The sequence below is a fragment of the Bombus flavifrons genome, chromosome 10 (genome assembly GCF_040668555.2).
Source record: "Bombus flavifrons isolate JBK064 chromosome 10, iyBomFlav1_principal, whole genome shotgun sequence".
NCBI classification, from domain to species: Eukaryota; Metazoa; Arthropoda; class Insecta; order Hymenoptera; family Apidae; genus Bombus; species Bombus flavifrons.
In genome coordinates, this window is record NC_138451.1 from 11814329 (window position 1) to 11828590 (window position 14262).

Consider the following 14262-nt stretch of genomic DNA (forward strand, 5'->3'; position numbering starts at 1 on the left):
GACAGCAGCGCTGCGCCATACTCGTGTCGGATTGCGTTATTTGTCAACGGAATTTACCGCTAGTATCGAAGTAAGGAATAAAGTAGCCGGTCGTGAGTGTGTGCACGTGTATGGTTAGCGTACGGCGTTGACACTTTCCTCTGAGTACGTATCTCCGCTGGATCAGTTACGTAAAATATCTTAATCCAATTAAGAAGTTCCAGAGCGATAGTGACTCGAAAACTAACGATAAATTTGTATGGGTTGCCGAGGTGGCTGTTTCGACGTGATCTTGGCGCGTACATTTACACGGTCTCGAAATTAAGCGGCGTATTACATGGCGTCTGTGTGAATCATGTACGCTAATTCTTAAGTTACGATATATTATTGCGTCTTGCGATGTGCTTTGCGAATAATATTCTATACTCAAGTACGTAATATTATAAGTGAACGGGGAACAAAACTAAAGACACAGAAATAGAGAAAAAAAAACGATCGAGATATATAACAGTAGGTAAAAGGCAAAGTAAAGGCACAGTTAGATAAACTCGGTCTTCCGTAACTAAACGACAGGGGCTTGTTGCATTTACGTGGGTGAGGGTAGACCTACGAAAAAGGGCGTGGAAAGATTAAACGAGTTAAATAGCCAAGACGTAAACGTACGCTAACATTATGGGTAAGACGCCAAAGAAGGCGACACCTGGGGGCGATGAGAGGAATTTGTACAATCGGAGACTGAAGGCAACGACCGCGCCGCCAAATCCTTCTGAAACTAGCTTGCGCAAGAGACAGCACAAATCCAAGATTTCGAACAGGTTTGTAAAACCAATCAGCCCAGCGAACAACAAGTTTATCCATAGTTTCTCTGTTTAGTCTTCTCGCTTGTTAGTACCTCCTTTTTCTCATTCTGTCTCATTCGAGTTATTCGAGTTAAACGCGTCTCGAGTACAACAAATCTTTTTTTGATCGTCTTTCTACACACGTCGCCGGACACACTGCCGCCTGTGGATAATTTTTCTTTGATGCTACGTGTTTTTTTTTCTTTGAAATATCCGAGACAAGTGTTACCCAATTTTGCCAGAAGATAAACATTGATATCTTGTAAACGTTTCATAGATTGAGACTTTTTATATTTTCTCATATATTTTTTCGAATTTCTCAACTCTCACAATCAGTTGATTTACGTATGTAAACTAAAACACACAAATTGCGAACAAATTTATTGAGAAAATTGTTGAAATATTTGTTGTATGACTATAAGCTAGAAATAATTGGGAATAAATGGGCAAATAGGCGAAAACGTACAGGTCTAAGGTTTGTTAAATAGATGCAGGGGAGAAACTTTGGTTTAGCTGCTTTATCAAGTTTTTTTTTTTTTGATCAGTACCTCTCATCACCTCCAGAATTTCTTGCTCTGTGGAGATTGATTATAAATATCCGTATAATTCTTTTCTAATGATTTTGAACATTGCAATACTTTTATTTCAGATCTAAATTGAATACCTTAATAAAGAGAGTATCACATAATCAAAGGAAAAACTTTAAAGTGAGTTTAATCATTTCTTATCTTCTTTATATTCTATTATCTTATATCTAACATTATTTCTTTATATCTAATATCACTTTAAGCTTTGTCATTAATCTTCTAATTCTTAATCATTTAAAAATCTTCAAATGTTAACTCACTTGCTAAATATGTGGAATATTATGTTTGTTATAGAGTAAAATTCAGGAGCCAATGAAAGTTGAATTAGAACGTTGTGCAAAACAGGGAACAGGAAATCCAGATAAAACAGCTGGAAGTTCTAAGGAAAAAAAATCAATTGTTTCACAACAAAGTGAAGAATCAAACTCTGCAAAGATGCAACCTGAATCAGAAGAAGCGGATCCAAAGCTAAATCCAACTGTACAGGTGGAATATACTAAAAATGATAGTTCTAAAGATACACAGGAATCTGATCAGGAGTATGTTAGTCATACTCCTTCCGAATCCATTTCAGTGTTGAAAACACAGGATGATTTGGAAAACCCAGAAGTAGTGGTTGAGAAAGAGCAATTGGAATGCCAGAAGGAAGCAAGCAATTCTGATAAAAATCAAGAAGATTGCCAGGAGAACAATGTAAATTTACATTTTGAAATAGAGAATAATATTGAAAACACAATTACAGAAAAGACAGACAATGTAGATTTAAAAAAGGAAAATGATGAAAAATGCCCTCTTGAACAGGAGATGACAAAAGACGACATACATGAGAAGGAAGACTTGCAAAGCGAATCTCAAACCGACACGGAAAGTAATTCGGCAGATGTTATAGAGTTCACAACGTCGGAAATATCTGAAACATCAGAAATTTTATCACAGAATGATGTCGAGAAGGAAAAGGAAAAGGAAATGGAAATAGCTGAGGAAAGCATCAGCAAGAATATATCGTTCGTTTCGTACGATCCTTCGATAATGTTGAAGGACGTGCAGATTAAGTTGAACGATTGCTTGAAAGAGAATTCGAAGTTATTCGACACGAGTAACGCTAGTCACAGTATGTCGAGCCAGCCGCCGAAGGATATGTCCTTCGGGAAGACGCTGAGAAGCATTTCTGGCCGGCGTTCTCTCAGCAGAATGCGTCACGTGACTTTACGCGAGTACAGGTACTCGCCGAGCGATTCGATGTTCGTCAATACGTCGAGCGCATCGTTGCCGCAGGACGAAGCAGTGGATTTTAAGATTCTTCGTTATAGTACCGATTTATCTGACACACTTTCTACCACAAATGGTAGTTCGACCGAAGGAAAACGAAAACTTGACACCATCGAAGACTGGAATTCTACGAAAAAGCAGAAAACAGAAACTGAGAACAGCTTGTTACATAGTCCTATCAGTTTATTGAAAGGGTTACGCAAGCCTATACAAGTCTCTACCCCAGTTTCCGACTTGAAATTTAAGACTGGTAGATTGGAACTGGACGAGAATAGTAAACCAGCAAACGAAGGTAGCAAAAAATGGTGTACTATCATGTAAATTACCATCGAATCGCACCATTGATGAAAAAGAGTTTTATATATCTTTTCACACGAAGGCAGCGATTCGTGCCATCCCATGCGGCTTCACAAACATACTAGGTACATACATGCGTTAATATATTATCGAGTTATAACGCTGAATTAGTTTTCTTTAATAGCGTAAAGAGAATATGTTTTTTCATTTATTCGTATCTGTTTCTATGTTTGTTCTTTTTCCTTTTTACGGAAATATATTTATAGCACTATACTTTTTCTAAAGCATTTTTACTCTTCATACGAGTTACATACGTATAATAGACCGTGCAATTCTACACTTCAGAGGCTCATGAAAAGACATCGCGTTCTTAATGAATAACCTTTTAAACTTTGACTATATATATTATGTGTATATTATTAAGTCTTATATTTGTAACTAGCGGCCGAGTATATTTTATACAAACAACAGAATGTAATTATAGGAAATATGTAATGGTAGAATCCCCCTTCTCGTCACTTGAAAAAGCTATTTCATCGAATAGGAAATTCACGGTATTACGGTATATAATCATACAATGGATAAGATATATTTTTCGAATATGCTATATATCGTTCGCGTGCGTTAGTTTGATCGCATCGATCGATTCTCGTTTATGTACAAGATAATATTGTTCGCGAGTCAACGGAAAAATAAATCACACTTTTTTTTTTTGTCCGTTTCGTTCGCTTCAGTTTACATATTATAAGAGATACGATGCAACAAATTATTTTACTTTTTGACGTTATAAAGTATATTTTCTTACAGTGTAGACGTAAGTCGATTAGCATCAGAGAATACATTTTTTAGGAAGAATAAGTTTACGTTTCGATGAACGAGGTAACTAAGTCAATTGGAAACTTGAGGGTATTGTATAAAATACACTGTTTACCCTGTGCGTCCGTTTGTCGAAGCAATTCTAGAGCTTACATACTTTTTATCGCGGAATTCACGAAAATCTCAAACTAACGAGATCGTAGTGGCAATTTTACATATTTATATAGGATAAATCATTGTTACGAGATAGCTCGTATTTTATGAACAGCGCTTGCCATGTTCAGCGATGAAGCTAAAAATATTTCAAAATATTAGATTTGTAAATCAACGTCGAATAAATTTCTCTATGAAGGCCACAATCGAAAACATCATGAGTCACATAATTCCTTCCTTTCATGGAACAATTTTAGGACTCAATCTATTTTCAATCAATTCTACATAAAGATCTACTTTTGTATTTGATTTTAGAATTAAATGTGTTCTTCTCTTGAACATGTAAAAGGTATCAACCAAGTTAAGATACAACAGCTAAATCAATATCATGGATCTATTAGGTGAAGTAAAAAGTTCTGAGCGCTTTTTCGCTTTATTTTCTAGCGAAAAACGCTCAGAACTTTTTACTTCACCTAATACTTTCAAAGTGCTTGCATCTTCTATCAGATTATTTCCATTTTTAAATATTCCATATCAAAATACATTTTTATGCCACTAAGTGGGATAAAAATTAGAAAATCAAATAGCATAGATTTACTACATTTTTCCTGTGTGGTCTTCATTTGGTGGATTGAAAGTCATAGTAGTATAAGTCAAGATTTTGGAAATTTGGACCTGTTTCAAACTTTAAAAGTGTCATTTCTCTAGCTTCATAATTAATTAAATATTAATTTTATTTTCTAGAGCGACGACTTGATACACTGTGAACTTCTCGCAAAAGATAAATGCAGCACACGTTATTTTATTTGAAAAGTAGCAGTACATTGACTTATACTACAAAGGATTCGAAACGATTTGGAAGGAAATCGCGTGCGATTCCACAGCTCGTCGCTGTCCGTGAAGCGCGCTCGGTACTGTTCTTTGTTGAACGATTGATTGCCGATTGTTATGTAGATGGAACAATGTGAAACATCTGAGATCGAAAGTTTATTAAATTCGATGTAAATACTCGAGACTCGACGGAGCTCGCGTTATTACGTGTTGCGAGTACGAAACTGTCGAGTGTTTCGACCAAAGCCGCAAAGCTCACTTTTTACCATTACATGTACGGTAAATACACAGAAATACATAGATAGATACGTATGACGTATTTTTCAAACTGCTCTCTATGACATTTTTTTGACCGAATAACAGAGGCACATTCATCTTCTACGTAGAAATTCATATGCTCATACTTCAAGTGCAACTGTTAAAATTCACCAGGGCCAAACACGTAATCACTCCATGCACTTTTCTACATGTTACATTAAGCGAGAACACAAACAGAAAAGATTGAAACCATGTATGAATAATGTATATAGAAAATGAGATTTATAATAAACCTTGGAAATCTGAGAGACTAGTCGTTACGGTACTTTAACCTCGGCTCTCTCCGTATACCGTGTTTTCAAGTACACGCGTTAACTCGCGGGAATGCAACCTGACAGCTGCAATCGAGTCAGTTACTTTGATACTATACGCTTAACGCGTTGACTGCCACGCGAATCTCATATATTTTCCACTTCTTATTAATTTTTTTATTTCATTACTCATGCGAGCGATTAATATGCAATTTTTAGGAAACTAAATCTAACTAAATTTTAGGAAATTTTTTTCTTTTTCATTATAATGAAATAATGGTAAATTCCAATATAAATTTTAAAAGACAGTCGTTCATTATCACATAGGTATCGTCAGTTTTTTGTACATTTCAATTTACAGAATCGATCAAGTGCGGCTTCTGAACCACTCGTGTACTGCACTATGACATTGCTTTTTTCCCAAAATTATTATTAATTATTGTATTTGCACGCCTTCTCTCTAACAATGTTACAAGTCATTCGCGTCGTTGAAAATGTTTCGCTCTGTGAGATTTATCTTATTTTAATGGTTTTAAAAAGTTCAGAAAAGTTACGCGAGTCATTGATAACCACCGTGGCAGCCAATCTGTTAAACGATAACAACGCTGCGCCTTAAACGAATTAGCTCGCATTCCTTGCGAGTTTGCTCAGGATAATTTCGAAATGTTTGAAACGCACGGGACCTCGTATTTGTTCGAGAACTTATTGTACGTGCTTGCAGGCTCGTTAAGAATTTATCGCAGCTCGGCGTTAATCGTCGCATTAATCGCCGACTTTTAGGGCCACCGTATATTTCTCCGGACTGCTTTCTGTTTCGTGCTAATCGTGTTTCAAACGAAACTTTCTTACGTAACTCTTAATCGCTAGGATCGTTTCCGGTTTTTAGTATTAGAATGGAGGACGAAGTATACCACCGTTCGTAAGTATTTGCACGTTTGCTGCAATACAATCGAAAGATTTATATTTTTATTAAGTTTCCGAAATTATAATTAGATCGCAGATTTTTATAACGATTTTATACGTTCATAGGAATTTTCAAATTTCAAGAATGCACGTAACACGCGACAATATTCAAAGTATAATATTTTTTATAATATTTAGTGAACGAGGTAAATTTATACGTAGATCCCATTTGTTTAATTAGGTTTATAAAAGCATGCGTTTGCATAAAAATCCGCAGCTTAGTTATAACAGAAAAGACGACTCTCTGCCGTTAATTCTGTAATCCTTGTCATAATTAAGATTATAAATGTTCTATCAAATTTAATCCTTAGACCAATCGAAGGAAATTACGTTACTGTTATTATTGCAATTTCACGACAGAGAGAAAGAGAGAGAGAAAGAGTACAATATTTCTTATTTCAGAAATCAATAACGTTAAACAAATGTAATTAAAATTATTGACTGTATGAAATTATTATTTGCAATGATTACAAATAACGTTTCAATGGTATTATTACAGAATAACGATATTAAAACAAAATTCCCGTGGAACGAAAACTAAAGTACACAATATCTGTATTTATTTATAATGAATGGTTTTGCCGAAGTCCACATAAACGTATAAAAATATATATGTTCGTGGTGTTTCGAAATTGTTTTCAAATCACTGAACTTAGACACCTGCACGGAATTACTTTTCATTCAATTACGGCTTTTTTCTTTTATTTGTACTAATTAATATCAACTATCGTTTTCATCACTATCCACTAACTATACATGTTTGACCGAGATAAGATGGTAGGCCAAGATTAGATTAAAGAGTTTTATTCGCAATAATGTGAAAATTTCAAATAATTATGGACATCGAATTAGGTGATCGTTAAACGCTAATCCAATACAGCTTAAGTTTAAGCAATGGCGATATTCGTTAGAAGACAAAAGCATTAACTTTCTTATACGAGACGGTGTATTCATTTAAGTACGTTAACCCACTAAGGGCAAACGTTTGCGTTAACGCTTCTTCTGTCAATTTACGTTATTGAATTCTATTTTTCTATTCCTATTTCATCTTCCAGCTACATCTTTTCGAATAAATCGAAGTACAGTACAAGTTTGACTATCCGAACTCACGCTGTCCGAGTAACATTTTTCTCGTCTTTTCTATGAGAAAAGATTGTTTATTTTCGATGAATTTATTGCATAAAAAATAATACCAAAAGTTTGGGAGTATAAAAATGCAACAATTTCTTGCATTTACAATTTTTATTTTTCAATCGTCTTTACAAAGGATCCACATTATTATACGTACATTCAAATGTTCCATCAGTGATGTTTCAAGAATCGATCGTTGTATAGATTTGCATAGCTCTGTACTTTTGTACATTCTTCGATAATATTCCGTATACGTAATTTTTACACTTACTTTACTATACGGTTTCTAACGGATTAATTACGCCCAGAATTACTATGCTCGACGTATAACCACTCGCGAAATGATTTATCGCGAGATTTAAAGCGCTTATATGATCTGATTACCCTCGCAAAATAATGGACTGCCCTACGCGAAGAGGATCGCAAGAGAGACATTTTTCCTCGAGTTTTCTCCGCATTATATCAACGACGAGGGGAAGATAACGCAGCGAGTTCGTGTAAAGAATTCGAAAGTCCAAGAACCGACAAGTTTCACCATGTGCCTGCCTGTTACCGACTTGATACATCGATATTTCCAAGCATCTGTGGCTACTATTCCTCGTCTAATACAAAATCTCAGCGATACCCCAGGGCAGTTACGGTTTCTTTCGAAGGTGGAGCATCTGTCGCGAGAAAAGTTTTACGGACAGTTTCCTGGTAACTTCTGATTCTCGGTGGAAGTAACCGTGCAACACGACTCGATGTTGAAGTCCACGACAGATATTTTTGCGCGAAGTGTAATTATTCATGGAGGCATCGACAACATTGACAAAGCCACGTTTCTTCTGGACGTGAGCTTGAGTTTTGAATTGAAACGTACTCGTAGAGTAGTTCATAAAGATATTCGAACACTCACCATACAAATTTTTATGAATATGTATATCGAACGTTTTATAGGAAACGTTTTGAAATTTCATTAACACTGCGACACCTAACTGTGGCATGACGAATTTCGTTTGTGGGAAGTGTCAATTTTTTATGGGCTTTTGTGGGAAATTGTGGGCAACGAACTTCATTTTGTGAGCTGGCGAATTTCGCTCGTGGGAAGTGTCAATTTCTTGTGGGTTTTAGGAGAAATTTGTGGGAAATGAATTGCGTTTCGTGGATAATTCGCAGGAACTCAATTTCATTTTGTGGGAATAATTTTTCTTTGTGGAAAATGATACGATGTTGGATGTAGGGTATAGAAATGTACGTATATCATGATAAGTTGCTACTTATGAATGTACTTACCTTATTAGGTATGGAGAATGAAGTATTGGTTGCAGGATGCATGATATAGGATGTGAGATAAGATGTATGAAGTATGGAATATGGAATAGAAATGTGAATTATGGAATGGGTTTGGGGTAATGCATATGGGATAGTGAATACATGATACAGGGTAAGTGTGTATAATAGCATGGAAAGTTTCAACTTATGAGTGTACTTACCTTATTGGGTATGGAGAATGGTTGTGGGATGCATGATATAGAATGTGGGATATGAGATGTAGGACGTGGAGGATGAGATAAGATTCGCCGGGCAAGAATCTGTTAGTGATTTAGTAGGGCGATATTTTAAACAATTTATAAAGAAATTTTTAAATAAATAAGTTTTTGGAACAAACTGCGTTGTTTACATTAGCACTGAAAAATATTCGGACTGTAATTTACACAGAAAATTATTTAGTTTGTTGAACATTGAAGTTAATCCATTTTTGCTCTCAATGCATTATTCGGTAGTAGATTCTCCATTTTAATCAATTGAAGTCGCTATTGAAAAAGGTTGGTAGCAGTTAATCCATTAAGAGCAAGCAATAAAGAAATGTCCAAAAGTTGTGTAAATACAACGTTAATTAACAATTTATTAGAAACCGTAAGTAACGTAACATAAAGTAAGTTATTGTTTTATCAAGGTACAAACGACGTATTAGAATAATATATACATTACAGACGCTATTACGCAAATCGAAGGCACAAAAAGAAAAACTAATTTATCATAATGCTATACAGTAGTTCAATTTCTTTAAAACGCGTATAATCGCAGAATCTAGATAAAAGAAGAAATAGTAACGAAAAAGATATTAAGCAAATTCTTTTTTATAATTACAATGTGGAAGATTAATAGACTTTATTAATGTGAACGGACTAAAAGGAAATCACAAATGAAATATTGGGTTTGCAATATCTTTAATAAATCATTCGTCTCTAATAGATTGAATAGCGTTAAAAAGATGAAAACGCGCGTAGGTAATTGATATTCGTTTCTATTTGCAAGATCTCCGCGAAGAATCTTCGATTGTGCAAACAACTGTGACTTGTTTAGCAACGAGAGCACCGTGCGCGAGATCGTGTGGCATTAAAGAATCTCATCACGCCGCTAACGCTAAAACCCTATCTCGCTAGAGGGTAAAGAGTGCGACGCGTTTCTGTTACATAAGACGGAGTATAAATGTAATTCCAGTTCCCCTTGGGAAATTCAAGACTGCGACGAGGCACGCGTGGAAATTGGAGCAGCCAGTGGCGTACATCCCACTCCACATCGTCTGCATTTCCTCTTCATGATCTCCACGACTCTAACTTACTTTCCGATTCTATCCGCTTATCTATTTATCATATTTTACTTTATCTTTCCACTTAAAAATCAACTTCTTTTTCTTTCGATTCGAAGCAGCATCGTAGAAGTTTACGCGTCTTCAATTGAATCTCCCAGCGAGAATTCCTTAACCGTACGTATCTCAAAGGACGTTGCTTATATGACGCTATATGCCTAACGTACTTTAATCCATTAAGAACTAACGTTAATACAATATAATACACTTGAACTTAGTGAATTCTACTACATAGATAAATGTTACGATATATAGAACGGTGTGCGGATACATTTTGAAACCACTTTATATAAAGGTGACAATGATAATTGACCATAGTATCACATTTGCACCTTTCTTCTGTCTTTTTTTAACGTTAATTTTAACATTACATTTTCTGCATCTTGAACGTAGTTACTTCGTATTTATTTCGTTCTTCAACTTCTATATACCGTGTACTATTTCACTGTACCTGGTTTTCAATGGATTAATACGCGATCCAGTCATGCAATCCAGTTGATATTTATCACACATAAGTAACAATATCGCATTTGCATAACCATCTAGATGCAACCGCATGTGTCTCACAGGAGAAGTTAGACTTCTTAATGGACGTAAGTATTTTGACACTTGGCGATATTGGGTACCTTAAATCGAATGCCTTCCGCTCTTTTATTATAAATAATTCATTCTTTATCATCATACCTTATGCTTCGTAATATAAAATATCGAATAAAATAAAATTCGTTAAAGTTTTGCATAATAATTGTAATAAGTACGTAATACTTATGGCCCGTATATTTACGTATTTTACGTATATCTCGATTTAAAGTAAGGCGATTCGCGTGACTGGAAAAGTCAGCCGAAATCGACATACTGGTAAAAACGTGTTAACGTTAAGAAGTAAGAACGACCGCCTTGTGAAGGCAGGGTCCTTGACAGCCTTCCCTCAAACCGGGCCACAAAACTGTCTTAATTCTCGTACCATTTGGATCCGGAGAGGCGTGATGCCTCAGATGAATCTCTCGTCTGAATTCCAAAGCTTGAGCCACGTCGAGGACCAAAGGCGTGACACGCGCCAGACAGGCCCAGGCCAAACTGGAACAAGCATCGGCGTAGTTCTTGACCTCTACGCATCCCCGTAGACACGGAAAGTCGTACAGAGTTCTTTCCAGCTGGTTGACCACCTGTTCCGCGACCTCGCGGGAACCGGTTCGTGCACCGGAAGTCGCCAGCTGTCGCTTCACGCATTCTTCCAACTCCGGCGTTGCCTGTTCCGTGGCCGCGGTACCGTTCAGAATTTTCATCGCTTGCAGATACCTCGACGTCTGAATTATGCCCGCCAGCCGCCAAGAGAGCTACGGATCAAAGCGTTCGATTTACAAATATTTGCTTCGATGCGTGTACAATCGAGGAGAGAAATATAAGTGGGTTGAGATGAAATTTAAAAATGAAAGATGAAGGGCGAGTTACCTAGGAGTTTAAGGCGATATTAATTACATGGAAAAATGTTTCGGATAAAAGTTGAATGGCTTCAAGGGGGGCATATTCTCGTGTTATTTGTTATTTTGTAGATGGACGCGCAAAGGCGAAGGCGAAGAAGAATTTTTTTTCTTTAAATGGAATTATATATTTCTTAATACATTGATGAGCTCTGTAAAGGATTCTCTATAAAAAATTATCGAGCTACTTATGTCAAAAAGTTACTAGTTCGATAGATGTTTCAACTTTTACTTTGTGAAACTTATCGTATGAAAGACGCGAGGCACCGCTTTTGTGTTTGTTTTCAACGAATAATTAATTTCAACATTAATCGAATAGAATACGCGATAAAAATACCTGTCCATTTATTTTTGTCTTCGGCTGTATACGGAGCCGTTTTCATCAAAAGTTAAGCTAATGGTACAGCTTTGGTGGAAACAAGAAAAAAATGTTTCGAACAAAAGTTGCATTGTTTCCTGGGGGACGTACAGTACCGCAATCGATTTGTTGTTACTTCGCTTTTTTTATCGTCGGACGATGGTCACCATCAATCTTTTAAATTGAATGCCTGACGTTTCTCCGCGAATTCGAGCAAAGCATCAAATTTTACTCAGAAACACGTTATACGATATAGTATCCAAAATTAATAATCACCGAGATATTTACAAACTATGCAATCGTTTTAAAAAGTATCCACTTTTTTCGCGTTCGTTGCAGTATTCTCATTGTAATCGTAAGATTATAATCGTAAAGAATTGTTCGTTAATACCGTTCGTTGTTCGTAGAATCGTTTGTTGCACATATCCAATTGCAGACCGTTAAACGAAACTCGTAGAATATCTTCGTTCTCTGCTTCTCCTCCCTTAGTTCCCCGTAAAAATCGAACAAACTTGCTTTCGATTTCCGGTTAACGAGTTCCTTGCACGGTCCTCGAAACGCGGTCGATAGACGAGAGCCGGTGCAACCGTCGAGTTTTACGAGCTAGGAACAGCATCTCCATTTTCTTAGCGGAATCTTCCCTCTTTTCTTCCTGTAAGACCACGAAAGTCAGCCTGAAGTGGCGGTAACTTACGTGGGATCCGTGCTGATAATCCTATGATTTATTCACGCCGGAGAATGGATTTCGTTTTGACGCGCGTTGTTTACGATATCGTCACGCTCGGATTTTGCACCTCGAAGCGCTCCAAGTTTCTGAATTTACCGCGTCACCACCTCCAGCGGCAAACTTAACGGTGTCGCGAGACGAGTGAATTTTTCAGCTGGAATTTTTCTTCTCGGAATTGGGAAAAAGAAAGACGCTGTCGTTTTCATCTGTCGATTACAAGAATCTCACCGGTGACCGGATCGTTTCCACAGAGCAACTTTGGAACCTTTCAGCCAGCTTATCGCGATAGACCGCACCGTTCAAGGTCGCGAGATAGAAATTGGAAATTGCATTTTTTACGCCATATCCGGCACGATTGCGGTTACCTACGCTATGGCAGATATATTTTGTCGAGCAACGCGGTGAATTATCACCACGCTCGCGTATATATTACGTCCGCGATTATAACCGAGGACATTGGACAAGCGTTGAAAATATCCCTTGTCCTTTCTGTCTTTTTTTTTTTCAAAACACTCAGCTAGCTAGCAATTTCATTCCATTCACGTCATTTTGAAAAATCTTCCATCAACTTTAAATTGATTTTTCAAATTGAATTTTTCGATTCTACCATTTTACGCAATTTAAATCACCGTTTATTCGTTCTGCATTTAGTTTCTATGTGCGAATATAAGTTTTAGTTTGCTCGAGTTTAAAATATTTCGCAACTGTCGTCAAGGATCGTTGATTCAGTGTTACATTAAATGTAGCAGCATCATTCTGACAAATTTGTTATCGATGCAATTAACGTTTCGCATGTCGTGAGTATTTGTAAGTGAAATTCGAAGAGATTCTCTCGGAAAGTTAAGCCACGCTGAAAATGTTACCATGTCTCCGCATTTCTTGTTCGATTAATTTTCTATCGCAAAAATGTTTATTCTCGCGCGACTGTGCGTACCGCGAATTGCACGATACCAATTATACGTAAGCTGTTCCGAAAAACCGATGGAAAAATTGGGATCGACCCGATAAAAACAATTGAAAGTCTTCCCTGTACAATTTCCTAACTAACGATATATATTGGCAAGTTGAAAAGGTAGAAACCGTCGCTTGTGAACTTTCTTCTTATCAGTATTGTCAATATAATCAACAATTGAGGATTTCTACGTTTTCATCACACCTGCGCGAACGTATATTTGCAATAAATATCTCGCGTCTTCTATTATATACACTGTCAGTCGATAAGAAATACCACCTCAGATAATACGTTATTTATTGCTTTGGTCGAAAAAACGTGTTGAACGAATTACGTTGCGTTTCAAGACACTGATCGGGCTGATGCAATTTTATTTTCTACCATCTTGCATTTTCTCGGATGTCAACGCGTCTCGATACTAAAACTCTAGTTTCTTCCATGGCACCGTATATTTTTTACGACGCTGGTCGATGCAGCTGGGCATTCTCCACGAAAAAATACAACCTATTCCTTAATCCCTAAAAACCATTAATTTGATATTTTAACTTCAATTTGTCGAAATTAACACTTTACTGACCGCTAGCGGTTCAACAGCATACGCACGTCCGACCGGCAGCTCAGGCGCGGATTCTCCCTGGCGCCGGCTCTGTTTCGCTTTAGACTCTCCAATACCATTCT

The 14262-nt window shown here is 36.7% G+C and overlaps 2 protein-coding genes across 5 annotated transcripts in view; one reads left to right on the forward strand and one right to left on the reverse strand.

Annotated features, from left to right (window-relative positions):
• Window positions 1-30: 30 nt before the first annotated feature.
• Window positions 31-3529, forward strand: LOC138184257 (uncharacterized). Of its 3 annotated transcripts, none has more exons than XM_069122062.1 (3): window positions 31-794; window positions 1468-1525; window positions 1700-3529. In XM_069122062.1, exons 1-3 carry the CDS (start codon window positions 652-654, stop codon window positions 2993-2995), a joined length of 1497 nt encoding a protein of 498 aa, XP_068978163.1. In that variant the 5' UTR covers window positions 31-651; the 3' UTR covers window positions 2996-3529. The 3 variants fall into 3 exon arrangements, with proteins under 3 accessions (XP_068978163.1, XP_068978164.1, XP_068978165.1); XM_069122063.1 differs by having other exon boundaries at window positions 32-655; XM_069122064.1 differs by having other exon boundaries at window positions 32-336.
• A 3871-nt stretch (window positions 3530-7400) lies between these two features.
• The window catches only part of LOC138184025 (uncharacterized), an 84055-nt gene continuing 77193 nt past the window's right edge, over window positions 7401-14262 (reverse strand). For both annotated transcript variants that reach the window (XM_069121655.1, XM_069121654.1), the window contains exon 7: window positions 7401-11403. In XM_069121655.1, the coding sequence (XP_068977756.1) occupies window positions 10942-11403 (462 nt within the window). In that variant the 3' untranslated portion in view covers window positions 7401-10941. The remainder of the gene's footprint in view (window positions 11404-14262) is intronic.

What these genes read in the sequence shown, in the direction of transcription:
- LOC138184257 (XM_069122062.1), top strand. Translation starts at nt 652, where the DNA reads ATGGGTAAGACGCCAAAGAAGGCGACACCTGGGGGCGATGAGAGGAAT. An exon ending in AAATCCAAGATTTCGAACAG is followed by an intron (nt 795 to 1,467) that starts GTTTGTAAAACC and finishes CTTTTATTTCAG; the next exon opens with ATCTAAATTGAATACCTTAA. An exon ending in ATCAAAGGAAAAACTTTAAA is followed by an intron (nt 1,526 to 1,699) that starts GTGAGTTTAATC and finishes TGTTTGTTATAG; the next exon opens with AGTAAAATTCAGGAGCCAAT.